At 38.0% G+C, this 26,098-nt stretch overlaps 2 protein-coding genes across 2 annotated transcripts; one reads left to right on the plus strand and one right to left on the minus strand.

The window, feature by feature from the left end:
* LOC135072457 (acyl-CoA Delta-9 desaturase-like) lies at positions 1-14,281 on the minus strand. Its single transcript, XM_063966365.1, has 6 exons — positions 14,132-14,281; positions 7,224-7,568; positions 6,092-6,222; positions 5,449-5,654; positions 3,821-4,003; positions 1-365 (listed from the first exon to the last, which is right to left on the minus strand). The coding sequence occupies exons 2-6, from the start codon at positions 7,558-7,560 to the stop codon at positions 110-112; spliced, it is 1,113 nt and encodes a 370-aa protein (XP_063822435.1). The 5' UTR covers positions 7,561-7,568; positions 14,132-14,281; the 3' UTR covers positions 1-109.
* On the plus strand, positions 8,701-25,550 carry LOC135072741 (uncharacterized). The gene is made up of 11 exons (XM_063966779.1): positions 8,701-8,857; positions 18,435-18,604; positions 18,928-19,501; positions 20,281-20,482; positions 21,497-21,667; positions 22,082-22,302; positions 23,123-23,334; positions 23,417-23,568; positions 23,866-23,985; positions 24,592-24,758; positions 25,306-25,550. Exons 1-11 carry the CDS (start codon positions 8,701-8,703, stop codon positions 25,398-25,400), a joined length of 2,241 nt encoding a protein of 746 aa, XP_063822849.1. The 3' UTR covers positions 25,401-25,550.
* Positions 25,551-26,098: the final 548 nt, after the last annotated feature.

Consider the following 26,098-nt stretch of genomic DNA (forward strand, 5'->3'; position numbering starts at 1 on the left):
AAAGTCAAAACAATATAATTTCATACAAATAAGTCTAATCTTACATAACAATACCTACGAGTATGTATTCGAGAACCTATATCTAAACCTGTCTGAATAAAGTTTTAAACTAATGGTGATGAGATTTGCGATGGTGTGGATCTCCCCTGTTCCTCGCGACGGTTTCCACGAGTGTTGGTGACGCAGCCTTCAAGTCGTATGCCCAGCCGATACTGGCGAACTTGTCCAATACAGTCGTGGTCAAGTTGTAGGGCATGCCCAGTTCAGCCGCCTTGTAGTCCCAGGGGAAAGTGTGGTGGTAGTTGTGCCAGCCTTCCCCTATGGCCACAATCGACACGCCCCAGTTTTCACTGGGCATTATGTTCCTGAAATAGTAATTCGTGTTTCATTTGGAAATGCTAGTGGTTCATTAGTTAAAATGATTAATGTCTGGTACGTTACACATACATCAAGGTCTCGAAATAAGGAAGGTAAGATACACGTGTCACGAAGTGCCTCAATAGCTAGGAAAATGTAGACCACACTTATTCGTCACACTGCGATTACAGTTATTAAACCGATTAAGAAACTTATCCTAGTTATGTAAGGGAAACCATTGAATTCTTATAGCTGTACTTCCTACTTTGAATAATTTCCCTAAATAAAAGTTTGAGATTTATTCCGATCTCGCCATTCTTATGAATTAATTAAGTAATTTTGCAAGAAGCTGCTAAGTCAGTGGCGGATTTACCAATAGGCCAAGTAGGCCAGTGCCTAGGGCGGCAGATTTAGAGGGGCGGCAAATTTAGCTAATTTTTTTTCACAGGAAAAAATATATAATTATACGTTTACCTACACAATCCATATATAAATAAACGATTAATAAACGCACTGTAATATATACTTAGGTACTTATGTGATCATGAATTTTAAAATATTCCAATAGCGTTTCAATAAAAATAAAATAAAAAACTAGTAACACAGGATCTCCGGAGCCTAGCACGAGCAGTGAGCACCATCTCTCCACAACTTCGTGTATATTGTTTTACAGGGTGGCCCAGAAGAAAATTCACTTTTGAAAATTCAAGGAAACGAAAACTGTACATTTTTGTAGAACTTTAGCTATTGCAATTTAAAGGAAATTTAGTGCAATTTATTTTAAAATTTACTTTCTTTTATAAATTTTATCGTACATGTGATTCCCTTGACGTTTACAACATTCGGTCAACATACATCAACATTTTGGAAAACTTTCGTAAGCGCTCCTGCACACGACGCCGCTACCGCGCCGCCGCCGCGCCGTCGCCGCGCCTTTGCACTGTTTATACGCGCCGCATGAACACCGCTGCCGCGCAGCCGCCGCGCCGCGCGCGAAATTTCACTTTGATGGCGCGGTGACGGCGCGGCGGCGGTTTTACTCGGTGCTTATGAACAGTGTAGCGGCGCGGCAGCGGCGCGGTGGCGGCGTCGTGTGCAGGAGCCCTTAGGCCTCAGCCTCGAGTTTAGCGGGCAGCGGGGCGGGAGCGGCGGCGGCGCAGCAGCGGCAGGATCTTATGCGTGAAACCAAATAGACCGGTTCTCGAAAACAGCGGCGCGGCAGCGGCGCCGGAGCGGGCAGCGCACTCCTTCTTTTGCCTACAATAAATCGAGCGTTAGGAATAAATTTGAATCGAAATAAAATTGTCGCCGTTGTTCAGACATTTCGTTTGCGAATAAAAACAAATATCTCGACAACACAACCCCGAACACAACACTTCGCCGCGCGAGCTGCCCGCTTGTTTCGAGAACGGGTCTGCGTTACCCGCCCCGCTCCCGCGCCGCCGCCGCTCCCGCGCCGCTGCCCGCTAAATTCGAGGCTGAGGCCTTAGAGTTACCTCAAAATGGATTCAGGATGGATGAATGCTGCAGAGTTTTTGGATTATTAGAGTATACTCTGCTCATAAGGTAACCCCACAAAAAGAAGTCTGCTGGAATGAGATTAGCGCTTCTTAGAGGCAGTGAGATTTCACCACTGCTTAATTGGTTTGTTGCATTGAAAGGATGATTAATTTTTGAGAGCGCTATACTGGTAGGCCCGTTCTCGAAACAAGCGGGCAGCTCGCGCGGCGCTTTAGCGGCGAAGTGTTGTGTTCGGGGTTGTGTTGTCGAGATATTTGTTTTTATTCGCAAACGAAATGTCTGAACAACGGCAACAATTTTATTTCGATTCAAATTTATTCCTAACGTTCGATTTATTGTGGGAAAAAGAAGGAGTGCGCTACCCGCTCGTTGCCCGCTCCTGCGCCGCTGCCCGCTCGTTGCCCGCTCCCGCGCCGCTGTTTTCGAGAACCGGTATATTTGATTTTACGAGGCTGAGGCCTAAGGCCTCAGCCTCGAATTTAGCGGGCAGCGGGGCGGCGGCAGTAGCGGCGCGGGAGCGGCAGGATCTTATGCGTAAAATCAAATAGACCGGTTCTCGAACACAGCGGCGCGGCAGCGGCGCCGGAGCGGGCAACGAGCGGGCAGCGGCGAGGGAGCGGGCAACGAGCGGGCAGCGCACTCCTTCTTTTGCCCACAATAAATCGAGCGTAAGGAATAAATTTGAATCGAAATAAAATTGTCGCCGTTGTTCAGACATTTCGTTCGCGAATAAAAACAAATATCTCGACAACACAACCCCGAACACAACACTTCGCCGCTAAAGCGCCGCGCGAGCTGCCGTTCCGGTCTATTTGATTTTATTTTACGCATAAGATCCTGCCGCTCCCGCGCCGCCGCCGCTCCCGCGCCGCTGCCCGCTAAAGTCGAGGCTGAGGCCTTAGAGTTACCTCAAAATGGATTCAGGATGGATGAATGCTGCAGAGTTTTTGGATTATTAGAGTATACTCTGCTCATAAGGTAACCCCACAAAAAGAAGTCTGCTGGAATGAGATTAGCGCTTCTTAGAGGCAGTGAGATTTCACCACTGCTTAATTGGTTTGTTGCATTGAAAGAATGATTAATTTTTGAGAGCGCTATACTGGTAGGCTGAAAAGCTTTTTGATTTCAAAGCTGCAAGATTCGCAAGGTTATAACCGGAGCGCTTGGTTTCATCAAGATGGGGCTACGTGTCACACTTCAACTGAGAACATTTAGATAGTAAGAGACATGTTCCCACAAAAAAATAATTTCAGGCAGGGGTGACATCTCCTGGCCACCAGGAAGCCCTGATCTCACTCCAGAAATTTATTTTTTGTGGTGTTACATTAAGAATAGAGTATACTTTTATAATCCAACAACCATGCAGCAACTGAAGCTGAGCATTCGACAAAAAATTGAAAATAGGTTTCGAGGTAAGTAATTCTGATGAACGCATTCCAAGATTTTGATGTATGTTGATCGAATGTTGTAAGCGTCAAGGAAATCTCCTGGGCGATGTAATTTAATAAAAATAAATTTAAAAATAAATTGCATAAAATTTTCTTTAAATTGCAATAGTTAAAGTTCTATAAAAATGTAGGTACAGTTTTCGTTTCCCCATCTTAGGATTAGTACATACTGCTGTTTATAAGTCAACATTAAACTCTTCAGTACATAGCGGATTGCAATGATAATCTATTAACTTACAGAAAAATATCATTAAGTTCACAATCATACTAATAACGGGATTAAACTAACGTATTGAATTTCAAAAGTCAGTAGGGGCGGCAAAAATTGAATGGCCTACTAGCGGCAAATTTGTAAATCCGCCACTGTGCTAAGTGTACCTATTAAGAATCGGTTTTTAAATAATTTTCCGTAATTAGAATTTTTTATTCAGTCCGCCATCCTATAAATACTCGTGGATTCTATTATTAAATTGGACACAAAAGAACCAACTTACCGGTCGTATGGCTTGTTGCCCCACAAATGGGCGAAGCTGTTTACAGACCACGTGAAGTTTAGGCTCAGCATGTACCGGAGCGCTTGGGAGATCAGCGCCACTGATGGAGTTTCGTTCCAGAAGACTATAGGGATGAGGAACGGTATGATGAAGCATAACAACAGCTTGAACACTAAGAAGTACCTGAAAATTCAATTCATCATTATCATTATCATCAATTTAGCCACAGGCAGGATGTCCTCTGCTGAACATAGGCTTCCCCCAATCACGGTAATACTATCATACAGTATTGTAACTTCATATTATTATAAACGGATGAAACGCGAACTTTCCTTCGAAATTCAAATCTCGGTATGCGCTCGACATGCAAAAGTCGGGGGTGTCGCGAATGTGCCACGGTAATAAACGGATGATGTGTTGTTTTTGAAACAGTAAGCGCTCTTTTTTATAAAAATAATTACAACTACCTATTTATACAGGGTGTTAGGTAAATAGGTTTATAAGCTAACACTAGCACATGTTAACATATTATGCATATAATTAAATGGTATGGTGAAGTCAGTGATATCATTTTAATTTGTTTAATTTTCATACAAAATAAAATTTATAAAATCAGATTTGTATGTCTGTTTGTATGATAAAAAGTCTGCTTATTTATTGCCATTAAGGCGGAACAAAGTTCGCCGGGTCAGCTAGTATATAAATTGACAAATTACTTTATCTGGGCATTATTGCAAAGGGGAAGAAAACGTTTTAGGCTGACAGATTTCAGTGAAAGGCAGTTAGTTGTTGCTGAAAGAGACTCAATGTACGACGACGTTTCTATTTACCAAAATGTTCAACGAGAAAATGTTACAGGAAATTAATAGTAAAATATTTAGTTCTATAGGACTCAAAAGATATTTAGTTGTCGATTGGGCCAAATTATCAGGAAGTCATTATTGCCGAATATGAGTAGAACAGAGTTAGTCCACCTACCTACATAGATCCAACTAGTATTCATTACGATTAGCCTATTGGGAGAATGGATCAATGGAACGATGCCGCGATGGATGAATATTTTTGGCCAGGAAAAGAGGCACTGCGGCAAAAAAATATTTTTCTACACAATACAGCGACCGTACTAATAATACTCGTACATCTATGAAACGAGTTGTTGTAGGTAATTGATTCTACAGATAGATAGGAATAAGGATTCCTTACGTAAGAGTAAGGAATAGGCCAAATATATACAGGGTGTTAGGTAAATGGGTATATGAGCCGACACTAGCCCATGTTAACATGGGCATATAAATGGTATGGTGAAGTCAGAAATTTGATATCATCATTTTTTTTTTCATACAAAATAAATTTTATAAAACCGATTTGTATGAAAATTAAAATAATTAAAATGAAGATATCAATTTTCTGACTTCACCATACCATAACCATGTTAACATGGGATAGTGTCGGCTCATATACCCATTTACCTAACGCCCTGTATATTTGGCCTATTTCTTATTAAACTAGGTACTTAAAAATAGTATATTGGTCATTTAATGTCACCGACGTGCGAGAAGAAGCCGCGGTTCGCGTTCAGATTCACGCGGGTGGAACCACGGGCTTAAGTTACTATTAAATAAACTCACTTTATATGGAACCGCACTAGCGGGTCGTTGTCGATATCACTCATGTCGATCTTGCTGCCCTCTCGCAGCACGTCGGGGTGCTTCTTCATCATCAGCCAGCCGACGTGGGAGAAGAAAAAGCCACGGTTCGCGTTGTGCGGGTCAGCGGACGTTTCCGAGAACTTGTGGTGCACTCTGTGGTCGCGCACCCATTGGTAGAGATCGTTCTGTTGGTGGAAGAAATTAAATTAGTACTTAATAGTAGGATACGAGCTCCTTGAGGGAAGGTAAGCTACAAATTGACTGAAACTACAGAGATAATGATGAGGGGTAAGTACGCAGAGCCTTAGAATGGGCTTCTCTAAACAAATGAGTAGACATGACTGAAACAATTAAGGATGTAGAGCTGGCAATAAGTAAACAATATAAATCGCACTTTTGATTTATGAGGTATTAATCAACAAAACTCTACCCCTGTCTCTACCACCGTAACCATTCTTCAAATAATTGTGAATCCTCTTGTAATGATTGTGAATGATTATGATTTGTAAATTTTCTCGGAAATCAAATCTCAGAGGCTTTGTCTACGGCTTCTACTCGTACTCCTAGTTTGAGTTTTTTTGTTTTTGCCAACTCGGCCCAATCTAGTACAAAATAAACTTACTTGTCCAGCCAAAGAGTAGCATAAAAGCAATATGATTTGTAAAGGCCACTTTGCTTTGTAAGAGCGGTGGCACCAGTACCGGTGCGCACCACCGGTCACTCCAAAACCGGCTAACTGGCCCATCACTAGCGCTGAAAAATTAAAACGGGATAAATAAAAAGGAAAATTTTCTACTTAAGATCCATATGACATCACTAAAAGTTAGATCCCAGTCAAAATATTTTTAGGTAAGATTCAGTCGGTAGAATTTAATGCTGTCACATATGGTGCACCAAATGATATGATAAAGGAAGCCAATTTCAAATATAGGGAAAAGCATGAAAAACTTGAGTGTTTCAAGAAGAATCTAAGATAAATGGGTTTTGTGATAACGCATAGAAATATTGTAAAATGGCTTATAGTAATTTATAGACACACATTCTAAGGAAGCCGAATAGAAATAGAATGGAACTACGAGTTCATTCTAATTCTAGCTAGTTACCAAATTAATCATCATCACAGGTCCATTTTAAGTAAAATACAAAATTAAATGCAGTATGTTACCTAATTACTGACTGATACATTAAGTACATGTAGGTCCTTTGTGCGTCGGATGTCAACAGGTGCACGTGCAGGGGACTAGCAATTAGGTTATCTGGGCAGTGGTCCATAATAGGCACCAGGCGCATAGCGTGCAGCGACGGGACTTAATTATTGTCGTTGACGGGAATTAACAATGCCTTTGGTTTAGATTAGATAGACAGTGCAGTGGCAGAATTGCTCCTCGACTTTATTGTAATGAGTATTTATTCTCTAATATGAATATTTATTTTACATTTGCTTAGATAAAGCGGATGAAAACTCAAATAGTATTTATGTTCAATAATGTATCTCATTTTTTTTATTCAGGGCAAATCCATTACGATGACACGGTCGTTATGGAAATATAAAGTAGATAATACGAATTATTAAAACTCAAATTCGTATAAATGCGAAGTAATACAAAACAATTACCTATTCATGGAACAATTTTGTTGGCCTCTCAAAATATTTCAAAGAAGCAATAACAATTCATTTAAGACTCTACCATGGAAATTGAAAACTTAAACCAAATTTTTAGTAATTCAGTACTATTCAGAACAGAAATACTTACAAAAAATACAGGTTTGCCATGACGGGTAAGTTCCCTGGAAGAACAGGAGATATATTGGCGCTACTATAGCGACTATGAAATGGAAGAGTATGATGACGGCAGCGTCGAACCAGCGGATTGGTGTTTCAAAGCCAACTCTTTTCTCCCACTCCCTGACTGCACACATTATCTCTCCCTCGTTCTTTGACCTGACCTGGTCATAGCAGCTGATAGACTGAAATCCGTTGTCAGTAATTTGTGAGGGTGTTTTCCTTTTTTCTCTCGGGCTCAGCTGGTACTGCAAGTTGGTTTCTTTTTCTTCTATTGTTGTCGTCTCTGTCACCGTTTTGTGGGCCATGGCTTCAGCTGAATATAAATGGTATCATGTCAATTTAATAAATAATAGAATAATACTTTTTGTAATTGACTTTTTGTAATAAAAGTACCTATCTAGAATCTTGAGCCGATTTTCCAGGGCTTCTCTGAAGACATTGGTTTAAACTTGAAATGGATTTAATCACTTTTAATGAATATTTAATTCGAATTACAAGTCTTTGTCGATGGTGTTAGAATTATTTCGAAGGATTTAATAACTAAGACTTAAATAAAGGTGAAGAAGTTTCAGCGAATTAGCGTTTAACATTCGACAGTAAAAAATATATTTAAAAAGTATTTTTCTACCTAGACCTTGTGGTATAAAATACATTAACCATTTATCAATAATATTTATCTAAAAGTAGAATTATTAATATTTTCTATTCATGAATCAATGCTCACGATGAATGAATGCTGCAAAGGTTTTCGGAATAATTTGTAAATCTGACAACATTACAATGATCGTATCGTTTGAATTGAATGATAAATTGAGAATTGTGTCATGTTAGATCTTTGTGACTAATTCTCAATACCACAGAACAATTAAAACAGCGTAACACCCTTTACTGCCGGTAGGCTGAGTGATGAACTCAGTCACGCAAGTTACTGCCGTTCGTAAAGTTCGGTCAGTTTGGAAATAGGCGTCACCAATAACCACTCTACTACTCACCCAGTAAAATTAGTCGCAACCTGGAAAGCAGAAATTTGCTAAGGTAAAATACCTACCTATTATAGTTAGTCATTCCTTCTTCTATGTAGGTATACCTACAAGTTTTAAAATATGATGGGCAGTTTAAATTTGCTATTTTTATTATCACAATGTGACACGATGTAAGAGATTTTTTTCAAGCCGCTTAAATGACAACAACTTTATGCAAAAATATCTCTACACTTTCAACGCTCTCTATTCATCAAGTATTCATTAGTTTTGGATTACGTTCATTACTCGTAGAATTCAGTAGTCTTTGGTCAGTATACGTACTCCATAATAAACATTTCTTATAATAATTTTTCTTTCTTTTCTTTCTTATTCGTAATTATGGTTAAGTCATAAGAATTATGCCAAGTTTAAATTATGTTTCAGAAGGTATTCATTTGATAAATTGTTCTAAATACAGTCAACATGAAGTATCCAGTACTCTTCATGTTTTCTCTATGCTTGGGCGGGGTGCGCGCGCGCTGCCCGCCCGATGCGTTGGCGCCGCTGCCCTTCGCGCTAGAGTTCGTTCTGTGGCGCGGGTGGCGGCAAGCCATCGTCTACACCCCTGACTTAGAAAGAGGTGAGTTAATAAGATAACTAACGCCCGTATTCACAAACGAGAAGCAGCAAATCAAACGTACAGCGTTGAATACAGCTCTGTGATTGTTTCGTGTCATCGTGTGTCACCCTGTGCGTCCTCACGCAGTGTGAGACCTCGTAGTAATGTTTATGAATACGGGCGTAATCTTCAACATCTTAGTTCATGTAACCGACGCCTAGGGCCGAATCATCGTGGTGCCCATTGCCATAAAAATTTTCTTTTGATGGGGAAAAATGAAGTAATTAAGTAGGTAGAGCACATAATATAAAACAACATGGAGTGGGGTTGTCTTTAAAGGACAGTGCCAATCCATGTATGGAAGTTGGACCAAGTGCTGCCCAGAATGAAACTATAGTGCATTTTGTTCCTCAGGCCAATACTAATTTGTAAACCGGAGCGCACTGAAATCTATCCCTGGAGTTAAGAGAAAAAAAGAGTTTTGTTTGGAATTATTTACATACAAAATATCATCGATGTATACCTACTACGCATAAGATTTCGCGATTTTAGCATTAAATAACACTCGCTATGTTGAACTTAACCATATTGCATCCGTACACCTTAATTTAGTACGACTTCGACATTATTTATAAGCGATCAAGCGCTGTTGCAGTAGTTTGGTTAGTTGAGAAATTAATTTAAGAAGTCGAATTAAGAAGTTTTAGCTTACAATAACTTCAATAATCGATTGTAATACACCAATAAATTGATTTTACGCAAGGATAGAGAACTAAAACTTCTTGCTTCATTTTGGAAATTATAATGATTTCTGTCAACTAACCAAACTATTGCAACAGCGCTAGATCGCTTAAAAAAGAATTTCTAAGACGCACTAAAGTAAGGTGTACGGATGCAGTATGGGTAAATTCAACATAGCGAGTGTTATTTAATGCCAAAATCACGAAATCTTATGCGTAGTACGTATATATCGATGATATTGTGTATGTAAATATTTCAAAACAAAACTCTTTTTTTCTCATAACTCCAGGGATAGATTGCAGTGCGCTTCGGTTTACACATTAGTATTGGCCTGAGGAACAAAATGCACTATGGGTTGATTCTGGGCAGCACTTGGTCCAGACCCTGGCACTATCCTTTAGGTTAAGCACATGCAAACAACCAATTAATGAACTATATGAGCAAAAAATGCACTTACAGTGAACAATGAATGAAGAATGAGCAAAAAATAGAGCCAAAAATACGCAGTTACTATTAGTATTAATACAAATATTTAGTGGTGCTCTTAACCAATTAAACCTATTTATATTTGTTATAGACAACATATACAGTTTCCGAATGAAACTCCACATCATTCTGGCAACTGCCTCTTTATTACAACCTTATTGTTTGTGATAATACCTTGTTTTCTTATTGACGTCTCTCTTATTCCTTACCTTTAGCAGGCCTGTTCATCTCCGCGAGTTTACATCGAAAACAAAACACGCACAATGGCCCACCTACATGATACTATTCGACAAGGCCTCACATACGAGCGAACATTGACTCACGCACGCGTATTCTTGTGTATGATGGAAGAAAATGGTGTACTAAATACTGTGCAGTATTTAACTGCCTAAATAATAATAAAAACATAGAATGTACTTTTTTAAGTTGCCTCAAGACACTGAGAGGCAAATAAGTAGTTAATATTATTCATTATAATTCATGCTAAATCATGTATTTCCTCCGCCATTTTCCGCAGTTTGGCACCTCACGTCACAACATTTTACCGAAGTCAGCCCTATAGCTTCGGCGCAGTGCCGATCACTGACGTTTGTCAACAAAATGGTGCTTGACTCTTGAGACAGGCTAAATTACACCATATTGTTAATGATATTGAGCATACATTTTTTTAAATACCTTCGCGAAGTAAAACTTCTGTACGTAGTACCAGGCCTGTTCATCTCCGCGAGTTTACATCGAAAACAAAACACGCACGATGGCCCACCTACAGGATACTATTCGACAAGGCCTCACATACGAGCGAACATTGACTCACGCACGCGTATTCTTGTGTATGATGGAAGAAAATAAAGAAAATGGTGTACTAAATACTGTGCAGTATTTAACTGCCTAAATAATAATAAAAACACAGAATGTACTTTTTTAAGTTGCCTCAAGAAACTGAGAGGTAAATAAGTAGTTAATATTATTCATGATAATTCATGCTAAATCATGTATTTCCTCCGCCATTTTCCGCAATTTGGCACCTCACGTCACATCATTTTACCAAAGTCAGCCCTATAGCTTCGGCGCAGTGCCGATCACTGACGTTTGTCAACAAAATGGTGCTTGAATCTTGAGACAGGCTAAATTACACCATATTGTTAATGACATTGAGCATACATTTTTTTAAATACCTTCGCGAAGTAAAACTTCTGTACGAAGTACTTATTATTATTCTGTGGTAGTACTTATTATTATTCTGTGCCTTTAGATACTTTAAACGTGAATTAAAAGGAAATGGTAACACAAAGAGCACAAAAAAGAAAAAAGAGCGTGTTTGACAAAAAAGTTTTCTATCTGAGTTTGATAAGTATAGGCTCGTTTTTTCCTCTTTTCTTGATGATGTGGAAACTAAATTTGAAATCAAACAAAGTTGCAATGAAATGGATTACTTTTCCAGAACCAGAATAAGTAAGTAGGTATTCGTTTAATTTTATATTCCTGAACTCGATATGTTTAACTCGAAACCAAATTTCTTTAGGGACACATTGGCTAAATCTTGGTTCGTCGGTTCATCAACTTAGTGGATTGATCTTATCTCTCTCTTTTTAGCGAATTGGCTTTTGTTGATTAATTTTATTGTTATAAATTGTGCCAAAACAATATGTTAAATGGTGTACCTATAGTTTCTTAGGCAGTTGTTATTTGTCTGTTATTGTTTCACTGTGTGTTTTCCTAATAATACTCGTAAAAATATTAAATTAAATGAATAATAGTATTAATTGAAAATAATTTATTTTCAGACAACTTACTTATTATGTAATAAGTACTATTACTTTAACAAATAGCGACAAGTTAAATGGTACAATATTGATCGAAGTGCTTAACTTAATGGCTATGTACTTGACGTGAGAGGCAGTATTGTTGATTTGTTGTCATAATTACCGATTAACAAATGAATAAATTAGTTGCTTGTTTAATGTCAATAAGATGTGGTCGTTTACTGTATTCAGTTTCCATGCCTAGGCATTAATTTTGTAAATAAGAAATACTTATAATATGAGTTTTTCTAGGTGTGTCTTAATTACTAGAAATTAAGCTTACCTACTGTTTGATTACAAAACGATTCTATCTTCGATAAGTTCTTGACGGAAGTTATAGCTTACTTTTGACTTACTCAAAATACTTAACTAAAAACGTTTTCTATTGTACTCCGCCTTCTTGTAAAAAAGCTATTAAATTTGCAAAGCAGTCCATTTGGTAAGTAATGGTCCTAGAAAAGAGTTTCTTGCGTTGCTTTTTCTCAGCACTCGCTCTTTTCTTGTCCCGAAGTAGTGGTAATACTGGGACGTGTAATAACACTTTTTAAAGCCTATTTGTAGAAAATAAAAGACTTTTATTGATACCTAATGTCTCTTCACACACCGCAATCGGAAAATTTATTTTAAAGTTTAATCCGCTATGATGAAACTCCGGTATTTACATAGTAAGATAAATACGGCTCAAACAGAGATTTAACTGTTCCAGTATCCTCAATATTAATTAACTTTACAATCAAAAGTTTGTTCCAATCAATAAAGACCTACAGACAGTATTAATGTTGTTTGGCTTTTATTTGCAAAATTGTCAGTTTCTATCGGCACAGACTCTCTACTTAGTGCCTTTGAAACTTGCGAGGATTCAGTCGAAAGTTGTTTTCGACAAATTGGGTAGCAATTTGGTATGCAAAATGCTATGGAATAAGAAAAATGTGGAATTACTTCGGCTCGTGTGTAATCGAAGTTAGGTACCTACTTCGGATAGGCAGTTCAAAACTGTTTACTTACATAAATTTTGGTTCCGGTAGGTACACACGGCCACACTGTTAACTATCCATTTCCGTTTTTGCTCTCGCTCTCATCAAATGGTGATTCTTTGCGATAGAACGAGACTACATGACCGGCAATGGGTAGTTAAAACTGTTGCCGATAGTACCTAATGTAAGTTATTGTCTTGAGATCTTAATAAGGCCCGAGTCACACAGACAAAAACTGAAATAATTAAGGCTTAACAAACGTCAAAAATCTGTCAAACTCCATACAAAAAGTGATTATTATTGTTATAGTTACGGTTAAAGTAAGTTGGTGCAACCCAGCCTAAATATTTAATTTTATTGTGAAAAATTGGTAAACCTAACTATTGCTATAGTTACTCAGATTTGATGAGTTACTAAAGCAGATGTTTCGAAATCACTATGGCAACCTTTGCTCTGAAAGAAAGAAAGATTATCACAAAACATCGCCCACAGATGCTCTTAATTTTCCTACTCGTAAGTACCTAGATGAATATCAACACGACGTGCGTTTTGCAGATATTATTACGTGCTTAATTTAATTATGATATACCTTTTATTTATGAATTTGCTAGTATAGGTATTGTGTAATGAAATGATATCTACTTATCTTGCTAAAATGTATTTTCTTATCTTATGCTACAAATAATTAAACTTAATTGTTCACCCACTTAAACAAGATGTCAATCAACTGTCTTAATTTCATGAACCAGTGCCTCTATCTGTGTGGCTTGGGCTTTTAGTAATCAGTTCCCACTATTTTCAAAGATAATCGCATTGATAACATACCTACCTACATTGTAAACTGTCAACTAAAATCGTTCCTAGAAGTTTTCTGATTACATAACGTTTACTTTGTGAATATGACGTGTACGTTATGTTTAATTTTCCGTTAGACTAGATATTAACTTGTAATGAAATATCTTATATTTCCTTAAAATTACTAAAAATAATCATAATTAATCACTCAAAAACTCTATGTGACAAGATGACTGAGTTTCTTCCGCCATTTCTTCTCAGCACCATGTTTTCCCGATGTGGTGGTAGGGCAAGCTATAATTGGGACGTGTATAATTGCCCTAGAGCCCTATCTATGTACTGAATAAACAACTTTATTTATTTATTTATTTACATTATTTTTTAACTTAATCAAAATCTGGCTCAAGATTCCAGTTCCTTAATTTTAGTTAAAGTTCAATTTGGACCAGCAGGTACTTTCATGGCTATAGTTTTAGAAAAACAGTTAAAAAACTCACCTTGAACTGAACAGGCGAAATATTATGCACTTCATAAGAAACACAGCACTCCAAGGTTCGGTTCTATTGCAACTGATGCATTGATGCGCCCGCGCAAAATGCTGTCGCAGCGCGAGCTCTCACGTCCAGCTCAAACGTGTTCAAAACGTCTATTCGTCACGTACTATACCAGTTTATTAACAAATAAATCTCAGTGCCATTCGGAAACTGATAACATTTTGCAATTTGATTAATGACTCACAAAAGAGAAGAAGACTCGATTGATTATCCGATATTGGATTTATTTTCTTGTCTGAGATAAAGGGTCGCCGTACAATGCCCCAGTAATCTTGGTGTCATCGTCACCCCTGCTTAATTGAATCCTGAAAATAGATGGACAAGGCTAGTGATGAATTACAAGGATTTCCCCTAGCTATGCCTTTTTTTATCAAACGTCTGATGAACAGTTGTGAAATCCTGAATATTCAGATGAAATAGCATGAGCCTTTTTTAACTCTTCATCTTCAGGGTTTTCTTTTAACTCATGATAACACAAGCATTAGGAATTAGGATTTACATTCGTCATAATCATACAAAATGAATTTTTGAGTTGATTTCATTCATACCAAAAATATCTTGATTAAAAAATTTCGCATAAAATTTTCATTCAATGGGGCATACGAGTATAATGAAACTTCACAAACGGTGCTAGAGATTGGCTTTCGTATTATCAGTTGTTGATGGATGTGGGCTGAGATTGTGACGAAGATTGAAGATCTGATTACACCATTATTCAGCTAATGGTTAAGCCAATTATTGCTTAGCTATTTATAGTATGTAGATAAATATGGTTTCTCGTTACAATACTTATTTTTAGCTGTCGATTATTTATTTCAATTAAAATTATAGCATGTGTTATAATATTAAAACATAATTGGATTAGGTGTTTAGACACGATATTAAAACATGTTATTATTACCTACGTTTTTTAATGCAACACAAATTGAAAAGCGTGCTAACAGACTCTTCGAGTATAATAGAGAACTTACATTCGAGAAATATGGGTGTCATACTTGCTATCGAACGTCGAAGTATCTATTGTCTAGATATTGACAACTATGCATCAACGGGTCGCTACATCTACGGTACTCTATATTAATTAGTACGTTACAATGAATGTTTTGTTATCGAACGTCGATGTATTTATTGTCTAGATATCGACAACTATGCATCAACGGGTCGCTACATCTACAGTACTCCATAATAATTAGTAGGTACGTTACAATGAATGTTGCTGTATCTATTTGTATTCCCGCTTTGGCATGGGTTTTTTAACGTACGCCCGCAACCCACGGATTTGCTCGCAAGGACTTCGTCACACACACGCACCCGTATGTACTCAAATGTCTCCGCAGCGCCTAGTCGTTGTTGCCCCGTTCCGTTGACAGCAATATGGGATCATCTAGATACTAATATTATAAATGCGAAAGTAACTCTGTCTGTCTGTCTTGCTTTGTTATAGTTTGAGTCCCGGGAAAGGACATAATTATGATAGTTTTTATCCCGGTTTTTGAAACAGGGACGCGCGCGATAAAGTTTTTCTGTGACAGACAAAATTCCACGCGGGTGAAGCCGCGGGCGGAAAGCTATCTTTAATATATCTGTAACAGTTTCAAAATCCGATTAAAAATCCAATGCCGCTTAAAGTGAGAGAAATGTCTAAAGTTCTAATAGAATTGAAAGTTTTATTCGGTCAAAATTCTTATAGCAATAATTAGTAATACATTTCAAATATTAAGTACCTACCTATACAGGGTGGAAACGATAAGTCATCTAACTCGATTATTTCTAAACTACACAAGATACCGAAAAACTGATTACTGATCCTGAAAGTGCTTCACGAGCTCTTTCAAACGATATCAGTAATAGGTTACAGACTGGATAATATCCGAAAATTCAATGTTACTAGCTTCCATACATTTAGTACTGCCACAGTAATGGCACTCATTACTTGATAATGTTAGCAAGTAAAGCCTAAAACCAATGTTTTCCATGAATAATTTTAAAGTTCGTTATTTACCCACCGCGACTTTTGATGTCATGACACTGATTAAACAACCGATTGATTTCATGACTTTTAATATGGAGTACCGTAGATGTAGCGACCTGTTGATTTCATGACTTTTAATATGGAGTACCGTAGATGTAGCGACCCGTTGATGCATAGTTGTCGATATCTAGACAATAGATACTTCAACGTTCGATAGCAAGTATGACACCCGAGAAATATAAAGGGGAATCCACCTACGAGTACAGTTCGACTCATCTGTGACATACGAGTACGATTTCCAATTCCAAATGTCCAATGAAAAACATTTTCTGGACAACATGTTTTTAAAAACATTTTACTTGAAGAAATGGACAAATATTTAATTCATTTCCAAGAATCTAACAATGCAACCGTCGGTATGATCTTTCAGGTACTACAGGCATTTTCAGTTTCCAGTAGCCAACCAACCTCCCTTTGTCCCTTCTAGGTCAAACCTCGCTCGTCTTCAAATAAGGACTTAAGATGATTGAGATGAAAATAGACTGATAAAAGTTATACGTACCTTTTTAAATTGTGTATCAGATAAGCGATTCAATTAACCTAATCCAGTTTAGGGAAAGAAGTCACCGATTTCCTAACTCAGCTCTTCAAAATTTCGTGTTGATAAAATACCTTATTAATATAAAGACTTGGAAGCTACATGCATGCATATTGGTTAGGGAGGCGAATAGGGGAATTTTCGGCAATACTCGAGCGGGGCAGTTTAAGATATGAGAGATACCTTAGACCTAATAAAACAACCTTGTAAAGTATTTAGCTCTATATGTAGTGACGCGCGCCTAGGATAGACGATCAGATTAGTAAAAAAAATGGATAGTCTGAAATACTCGAGCGCGTCAGATTAAGATATTGGGGGTTGATTTTAGTGTTTAAAGACTAAATTTAACTAATCTGACGATAAGTCCTTGACGCCGCCGAGTTATAGGGTCGCGAACATGTAAAAAAAAAACGTTAATCCGGCATTCTCGAGCGCGATTTTTTTATTTTTTATTTCGAAGAATATAATCTAAAACTTACTAAAAATACAAAATCTGCCGGTTTCCGCATGACCGGAAGTGTGGAGAAGCCATTTCGTCTTCCTAAGAACGCGTTACGGCATATAAGTCGCAAGCGATACATTTTACAAAAAAAAAAGTTTAAATCTACATTTACGTTGGTTGTATCTATCGCTTTATTAACATTCTTAAATTCCCCATTTTATCAAGGAGAAAGAAAGGAAAAAAAAGAAACCAAAAAACCTTTTTCGGTCAGATTAAGAGAACCCACCAACATTTTTGTCAGATTAAAAAAATATGCTTTCAGGATACCGAGATAAACCTCCCCTATGAAAATCTGACGCGCTCGAGTATTTAAAAAAAACTTGAATTTTTTGCATTTTCAAAAATTCATCGTAACTTATCGTCACGCCGAAATCGTCAGTTTTTTTAAAGGGAGCCTTCCTTGGGGCCTACTTAACACCCCTTCCGAAAATTTGACGCGCTCGAGTAAATTTTTTTTTTACTCATTTTTGACTACTTTATATGCCTACCCCCACCACGCAAACCGGCAGATTAGTATACCGTTGTTATCAGAGGCACTCGGGGCATACGAAGTATGAATATCTGACGCGCTCGAGAATGCCCAAGTAACTGTTTTTTTTAACATTTTTGAAAAACCGTACACGCCAAACCCACCGCTAAAATGGTTTTTGCCATACGAGCTTTTCTTTTCGAAATTATTTTATCTTTCCATTTTGATAGGTCTCGACGGCGCCGTTGAATTACGCCATTTAGCTACCTCGCCTATATCAAATAATAAATGATACCTATTTCAACTTATCATTTAAACTACATCTTTTACTTTTTTTAATACTTCTATATGTCATAAAAAATGCTTGTTTTTGAAAGATTTATTTATGATCTCCCTCGACCTCGATCTTCACCAAATCACCACATATCCTCAATTAACTTTAAAAACCATTGGGGAATATCGTATTTTGTGGCAGGTGGATCATAGGTGGTATCGTACTCAATTAAATGAAATTAAAAATTATTATTCTTTATTTCAGACAATTTAAAAAAGTCCATATTATGCGGGTTCGTAATAAACATAAACAAAGGAAAATTGTACCCTGTGGTCCAGAGACGGACCATCATGGGGGTGGATAAGGCCCCGTGATCAGTCTCTGCACCAGACAATGACTAGATTTTTTTTTCAACAGTCCTTTATTTTCAGGTTGTCAATGGGCAAAGATAAGACTGGCGAAGTGCTTGAGCGTGAACGGCGTGGCTTCTGCCTTCGACCCCGCGCAGCAACCCCGGGTGCGCACGCGCCTTGGTGTTCTGGTGCTGATGCCGCGGCTGAAGGGAAACGCTTCTACCACCATTATAGAGCTGCTGAAAAGGGTATATAATTATGTAGATTTTAAAAGTTCATTAATTTTAGAAAGCCTTAAGTTTAATATATTCATCCCCATCATTCAGTTACACCCTCTAGACAATAGATACTTCGACGTTCGATAGCAAGTATGACACCCCCCCCATTCTACTTATAATATACGTTTTGCAAGAATAATTTCTTATGAATACAAGCCTTAATATAGGTCTCTCCATTCAGAAGTACAACGACAACGTATAAAGGTTATGAAAATGTTTGATTTCGTGAGTATCTGTAAATGTAAATGTATATCTAATATCCTTATTTATTCAAAATTATATTATCATTTCAGCTCCACGAATTCGAAATGAACACAGCGCCATACGATTGGCTATTGACAGTAAGATCCGATGGGGATTTTGATCGAATGAACGCTTTATTGAACGTTACTTCATTGCGGTTCGATCAGAACATCGCTGTCGGTTATCCTTCCATCGGCCGTAATCCAGAAACACGTGTCGGATTGTGCGATATGAACTTCGTATACAAAAAATACTCTAGATATGAGGGGAAGTCCCGCAACACTTTTTACAGCCGAGAAAACAAGTGCGGGAATCACAAACAGCGAGCCTGTCAACAGTACGTGAGAGAAATCAGCTACTACCGCTCCACAATTCGATTCAAAAACCTGACTGTAAACAAAACGTACAAAAGCTTCGGGAGAATACTGAATCTGTTTCACTCGGGAGAATTGAACTTTAATAATTCAAGACCCTTCGAAATGACAAATATTAGCCGGTTTTCTCTGAAGTATCATTTTAACAGATGGAACAGATTTAATAGAGTCGACAGAAACAAAGGCGGCGTGCACATTGTACAATACTTCAAAGTGCGATCTAACTCTACTCTGTATGCTTGCTATTTAGGTAAGCCTTTATCCAGTAGGTACATATTTTACTCATCTATGCTTTATCTGAGTACTATATTTTAATTTTGCTTCTTCTAATGACAGACAAGTTTTACGTAAAACATAAATCAAAATCCATTAGAATAACGGTTTCATTTCGAACTAAGAACTTTATGCCAGCTAGATTCCAAAAATTTGATATTTTACTACTCCTTACTAGAACTTAGAACTCATAAATAATGATAAAAATAGAACTCATAAATAAAAATAAGCCGAAGCTAAAAAGCTGTACTGATGACTATCAGTTATGGATTAATTAATTTAAGTATACCAACTTAGCTTGAATAAGTGGTGAAATAAGATGGTGATGAATTACGAACCTAGTTAGTAATGTCTACCCACACAAATCCCAGCTCACCTTAAAAGCTTTTTATCAGAAGGTCACATTGTAAAGCGCTAAAGTATTACGACTCGTCTAGGATATTTTGTAGGCTTTTACTGAGTTTTATCTGTGGTTTTATTGAAATACCCAAGGGGATTCAACTCGTGTGACATGGATATAGTTGAACCTTGCAAATGCGGGCACCTCAGATCATATGATCTGAGGCGGGCACAAAGTGAATCAGTTGCGTGGCGCAAATAACGATTTGTGAAACTTACCTCGGAATACTGTAAGTTATTTTGGTAAATAAGAATAAAACTGTACTTAGTTTAGTGCATCCATGACACTCATTTTATCGTCGATCGGAGACAGCCAAGCTCATATGGATCATTTATTAACTTAGAATTTTGCTCTAGGTTTCTGGAGCAGGGATACTTCGATGTCAGGGGTAGACACCCCATTCCCAGATGACGTGCGGAACTTTCTGGGTGAGGAGATCGTGGTGGGAAGAAGGAACGCTTCCACTGATAGGACTCCGACTCCGGACGATGAAGGTCCTTCGGCTCCGGCTCTACTTGATGACGTACTCTATTTTTTAACCAACAAGCTAAATGCTACGTGAGTAAAAAAGGGAGAATTGTTTACCAGTTAGCTTTAAAAAGCAGATCAATAAAAAACAGTTTGATCAATGAATCAACGAAACTAATTGAATTCGCTAAGTTAGGTATAATGCCGAAGTACTGCTGAATTCAGAAGACGAAAAGTGTTAGCTTTTTGAACTAGGTATTTCCTTTCGCCGATTTATACTCCTATTTTAAGTTTTCCTTTTACGTAGAGTATCTGGCCCGAAAATAAACTGAGGTTGCTTGTTATAGAGCACTAGAGTCCAGCAGAATGCATTGTTGATAGCCAGATGGAGGACACTTGTGTATGGACGGATATAGTTTGATGGGTTGTTTCGTCATTCCTTGCCTACAATTTGTACCATATTTGGAATTTTCATGAAAGTATTGAAGAAGTAATGTTTGGTTTTGCAACAAAATCTATTATAAAGTTTGAGGTCATGAACGTAGTAGGTACCTACTCCGAAAATAGTTCTTTTTTTATTGGGAATATAGAAAAGAAATGATGTGAGCCGAAATTGCTGTACTCGTAGTTTGAGATCTTAAAAATGTAGGTAGAAGAAATTGACAGATATTTCCACAATAAGTATAGCGGTGCCAGGTTCCATATTGGAGAATGCTCAGTCAGCTGAGTTGCGTACTTATCTTGCTGGTCAAATCGCGCGAGCTGCTTGCGTGTTCTGTATACAGGGTGGAATTTTGTAATGCCACCTGGAGGAAAAGTATTCTAATTAATAATTAATTTAATGTAACGCCCCTGGGTCTGCGGGTGTCTATGGGCGACGGTAATCACTCGTTTGCCTCCTGTCACACAAAAAAAAAAAAATTACTGTAGATAGAAATATTACTCAAAGAAAACATTCCTATAATTTTGAAAAGAAATCTACAAGAATTATAAAAATACCAAATAAAACCTAGACACTATTTTTCCTTTTTATCCAATCCAATCAATGTAGAGTCATCTCTTAAACTTTTTATTAGTATTTATGTACAAACTGACTCTTTCCAGTCCTGTAACCCGATATTACGCGAAGCTGGGGTTCCGCACGTACGAAGGTTCCTGGACTGGCCTCCTGGGGGCTCTGATGGACCAGTCGGTGGACTTGGCGTTGGAGCCGGTCACTGCGCACCCGTCGCTGCATAACGACATGGACTTCATCTTCCCTATCGCTGAGACTATGTGAGGCTTGAGGACTAACAAATTGAGTTGTTATTGATGGGTTTGATTAATAGAAGTTATAGCGCCTGCTGTACAACTAAGTATTTACATAATCATTGATTTTGTCAGTCTAATAACTTTAAAGTTTAGGACCTAAGCTACTTTCGTTAAAGTAAAATTATGTAATAAATATGTATATTAATGGTAAGAGATTTGAGGTTTAGGAATCGTCGCCTATATTAAACATGTTTCAAGCCCATGTGGATGTGTTCTGTCTAGGAAATAAAATATTCTAGACACTTTGTCTTCGTTACAACACAAAGTAGATTTTAATACGCCTTATTTCAGCCGCTACTCGCCGTAATTTAAGTCTCTCATTTATCCCTAAAATAACCATGTAATTTAAGGCGCTATTTTTGGGTTGTTTTCTTGTAGGTGTAATATTTATATTCGCCAGCAAGAGACATCCACGGTCCGGGACATCTTCATGGCCCCATTCAGCGCCCGGCTGGTGGCTTGTGTGGTGGCTGTGGCCTTTTTGGCAGCCTCTGCTGTCGTGCTGATCAGCAGACTGGCTCCTTCAGTGCATAATAAGGCACGCCCTATGGAGTATGCCGAGGCCCTAATATGGTCCACTGGGATACTCTGCCAGCAAGGTAAAGACCAAAATAGCACAAAAACAGTTATGTAACCTAACGTAATTCGGTTATGTCAACGTTTATTGTGTGTCACGTCAAGTAAATCAGCCTACAAGCGACAAATAAATAAAATAAATAAATAAATATCTATAAATATCTTTGGACAATCTCACACAGCGCCATCTAGCCCCAAAGTAAGCAATTAATATGCTTGTGTTATGGGTGCTAGCTTAACGGATATACTACTTACATACTTTTTTTTTAAATACATACATATTATACATAGTAAAACCCAGACCCGTCACAGAAATTAAAATTCATCATTTCAATTTCTGCCCGGCCGGGAATCGAACCCGGGACCTCTCGGCATAGTAGTCCGTTCTGAACTACTACACCAAACGGCCGACAAATAAACATGAACGACACGTTTAATTTCATTTTAGTGATGCCAAGACGCGTGATTTTGTAAGGAAACACGTCTACTTTATATTCACGGCAGGTGATGTTGCCAGATGCTATAAAACATGACGCTGAAATTTAATAATTATTTATTTATTACGTATTCCTGATATATCTTCGTTCAATAACTTGAATAAAAATATAGGTTTGTTTAGATTTGCCTAGTAGGTACCTTATATCACTGAACAATTTTATAGGTTGACGGGATTGCTACCATGTACCTACCTTAATTTCTCACCCGCCAGTTAGTTCCTCAGTTACTCCGTGATCATGGCGCTTGCAACTGAAATATCGGGTAGGACATAGTAGCAATTCCGTCAATAATAATAATTCTGTTAGTGACCATGAAAGTTTTAAATAATATCACTGATATTTTTAGGTGGTTCATGGACTCCTCCGAACCCTGCAGCCAGCATCCTCCTCATCGTTTGTCTTTTGTTCGCCGTGGTGACGTACAACGCGTACGCAGCGTTCATAACATCGGTGCTGTCAGTGAGAGTAGCGTCTCTTGACACTGTTGCGGCTGTTCTTCAATCACCAGACTTGAAGATAGGGTACATTAAGAATGGAGCTGATCAGTTGTACCTGATGGTAGGTTGGACATTATTTACTTTGCATTTGAGTTTGAATATAAAGTTTTCTGGTAATAATAATTATTATTGAATTCCTTCAGTCCACAAAAGATGTCCAACTCAATGCCTTCTACATTCGAGGGTACTCGGACTCCGAAAACCTGGTGTCTTCAGCCGAAGAGGGCCTCGCGCGCGCTGCAAAACAAAACTACGCCTTTTTTGCTGGCCAACGAGCTGCAAGAGCCACTTTGCGGTATGTTAGAGTTTCATTCACAAAGAGTTTAGATGGAATGTTGGTTAATATCGGGAAAGCAGATTATTATTTTACATTGGCAGATTAAATTAAGTATAGATCGTTTCATCCACGAAGACGCGTCCCACCATTCTTCCGCTAATGTTTGAGTGTTATCGGTATATGCTAAATTATCCATGAGTGCACACGCACACTATATTAATGACGCTCGGATTGCTCGGATCTATTAAAAATTGGTAGGGCGCGTCTTCGTGGATGAAACGAACTACTTATAACTGTATTATATTTTTTGCCAAGGAACCTGAGCCAGGCGAGAGGCAGATGCGCAGTGAGAGAACTGCCCGTCCATTCCACGCGGGCCCAGCTTGCGTTCCCTCTGCCACACCGATCGCCTTACGCCAGACCTACCCTGATATGGTAAATGTAACTTTTTTGAACCCTATCACCACTTAAACACGGAATAAGTGTAGTCACTTTTGTCATCCTTTTGTTGAGAATTAAAATAAAAATATCTTCAAGCCATAACCGGTCATGCACTTCCGAAACTAGAGGGTTTTGGGTGCTTTCTTTAGTTCATCGCGGCATCGGCTTTAAAATATGTGAAGAGTTTTAATTCTGCTCTGGGCATTAAGAACATCAATATACCGAGCGACGATATCATTATCTTGAATTGATAGGACAAACGATATAATAAAGTATGGAAGGAAAGTTTTGAACGAAACTAAATTAATGGAAGTAAACGTAGAAATTAAATTACAGGACGAAAATCTCGTGAATTTCCTGGAAAAATTCATTGGTTTCCTAGGTCCCTAATAGATATAAGTCGACTTATTAAATTACTAAAATTAAATATGCCAGTGACTAATCGTACCTCTCGTTTAAACGGCTGCAGTTCTTGCAAAGGCAAGACAGCTTATAGCCAATGATACCTACTCAACCAGTGAAGGTTATCTAGTCTGGGAATATCTTCTTGGAAGCAGCAAATAATACGATACCTACATAAGAAGATAATGTTATTTCCAGTCTCCTTCAGTTGCACAACACAGGAGCCTTGGGCAGGTTGAAAGCCGCGCTGGTGCCGTCCATGCCGGAATGTTCCTCGCCATCTGGCTTCGCTTCAGCTCGCATTAATGACGTTCGATCCGCACTCATACTGGTCGTTGGAGGGCTGGTAGCTGCTTTTGTGATAGGTAAGTGAGATTTAAAGTACGATTTGTGTATTGAGCTCTACTGTATAGGGCCTAGAATATAAATTGATGCGGTAAGGTTCATAAACTAGCGTAGATTCAAGTCACTGATTGCCTGAGCCCGAAATAATAAGTAGGTACCTACATATTAGGGGCCATCCATAAAGTACGTCACACGAATTTCATGATTTTTTGACCCCCCCTCCGTCATTGTCACAGGTGGTCACATTTCTGAGACCCCCCCCTCCCTAGTGTGACGTCACATGTTTTGCAATTTCACATCGAAAAATTATTAAATTAACAGCAGTTCCGAAATTAGTTTTATTTCCATTTAAATTAAGTATTTTTTTTATATGAAATCAACATTATATTAAATATTTGAAACAATTGAAATGTGATGTCACGAAACTTAGGACCCCTCCCACCCCTTGTCACACCATGTCACACTTTGTCAACCCCCTCCCCCCGTCTTTACGTGTGACGTACTTTATGGATGACCCCTTATTATGACAATGCAATGTATTAATTTGACTTCCTTTATATTTTAAAGGTCTTGCAGAATACTGTTGGAAGAATCGGAAAGCATTGCAAATTGCGTTGTTGACATATTGGAGGCGGCTTGTTAATTTTGCTAAGTTAAATTAAGTATAATAATGTAGGCCTTCATTACTAGTCCTTGTTCAATCCAACATGATTCACGTAGTGATTGTTATAGTTGATCAGTCAAAGAGTTGATCAAAGTTGTTGTATTTGAGCAATACAATACAATAAAGCCTTTTTGTTTGATGTAGTATAAAAAAATATAATAAAAAAAAACTTTTTTAAAAACAAGCTTTATCCTGAAATGCAGTTGTACTAAAACGAAAAAAAATAATTATATGCTTGGTTCAAAGAATTTCGAAAGCTTGTAGCGCAAACAGAAAAAAAGAGGAATAAATTCCATGCGCGATACAAGCTTTTGAAATTCTTTGAACCAAGCATATAATTATTTTTAGTTTTAGTACAACTGCATTTCAGGATAAAGCTTGTTTTTAAAAAAGTTTTTTTAAATTATAATTTTATTTTACACTTTTTAGTTGTATCTCAATCTCTGGGTGATTATTTAGCACCAAAGTGCTCCAGAAGTCGAATCCAATCCAACGAACCCAAACTCGATAAGATTCCGCCGTTTCGTTTAGGAGTTCCTATGGTGGCCACCTCCCTAATCCATTATCAGGACCCTGGACATCATCTAGCACTAAACTGCTCGAAAAGACAAATCCAACGAACCCAAACTCGATGCGATTCCGCCGTTTGGTTTAGGAGTTCCTATGGCCACCTCTTGACTCCATCATCAGACCAGC

This window comes from Ostrinia nubilalis, chromosome 6 (genome assembly GCF_963855985.1).
Source record: "Ostrinia nubilalis chromosome 6, ilOstNubi1.1, whole genome shotgun sequence".
In the NCBI taxonomy this organism is placed as follows: domain Eukaryota; kingdom Metazoa; phylum Arthropoda; class Insecta; order Lepidoptera; family Crambidae; genus Ostrinia; species Ostrinia nubilalis.

Coding starts and splice junctions, on each gene's coding strand:
- LOC135072457 (XM_063966365.1), bottom strand. CDS start 7,560: ATGGCCCACAAAACGGTGACAGAGACGACAACAATAGAAGAAAAAGAA. Junction 4,004..5,448: donor CTAGTGCGGTTCCATATAAA/GTGAGTTTATTT, acceptor TTGAATTTTCAG/GTACTTCTTAGTGTTCAAGC. Junction 366..3,820: donor GGCAACAAGCCATACGACCG/GTAAGTTGGTTC, acceptor TTACTATTTCAG/GAACATAATGCCCAGTGAAA.
- LOC135072741 (XM_063966779.1), top strand. CDS start 8,701: ATGAAGTATCCAGTACTCTTCATGTTTTCTCTATGCTTGGGCGGGGTG. Junction 22,303..23,122: donor TGGGATACTCTGCCAGCAAG/GTAAAGACCAAA, acceptor TGATATTTTTAG/GTGGTTCATGGACTCCTCCG. Junction 23,335..23,416: donor CTGATCAGTTGTACCTGATG/GTAGGTTGGACA, acceptor GAATTCCTTCAG/TCCACAAAAGATGTCCAACT.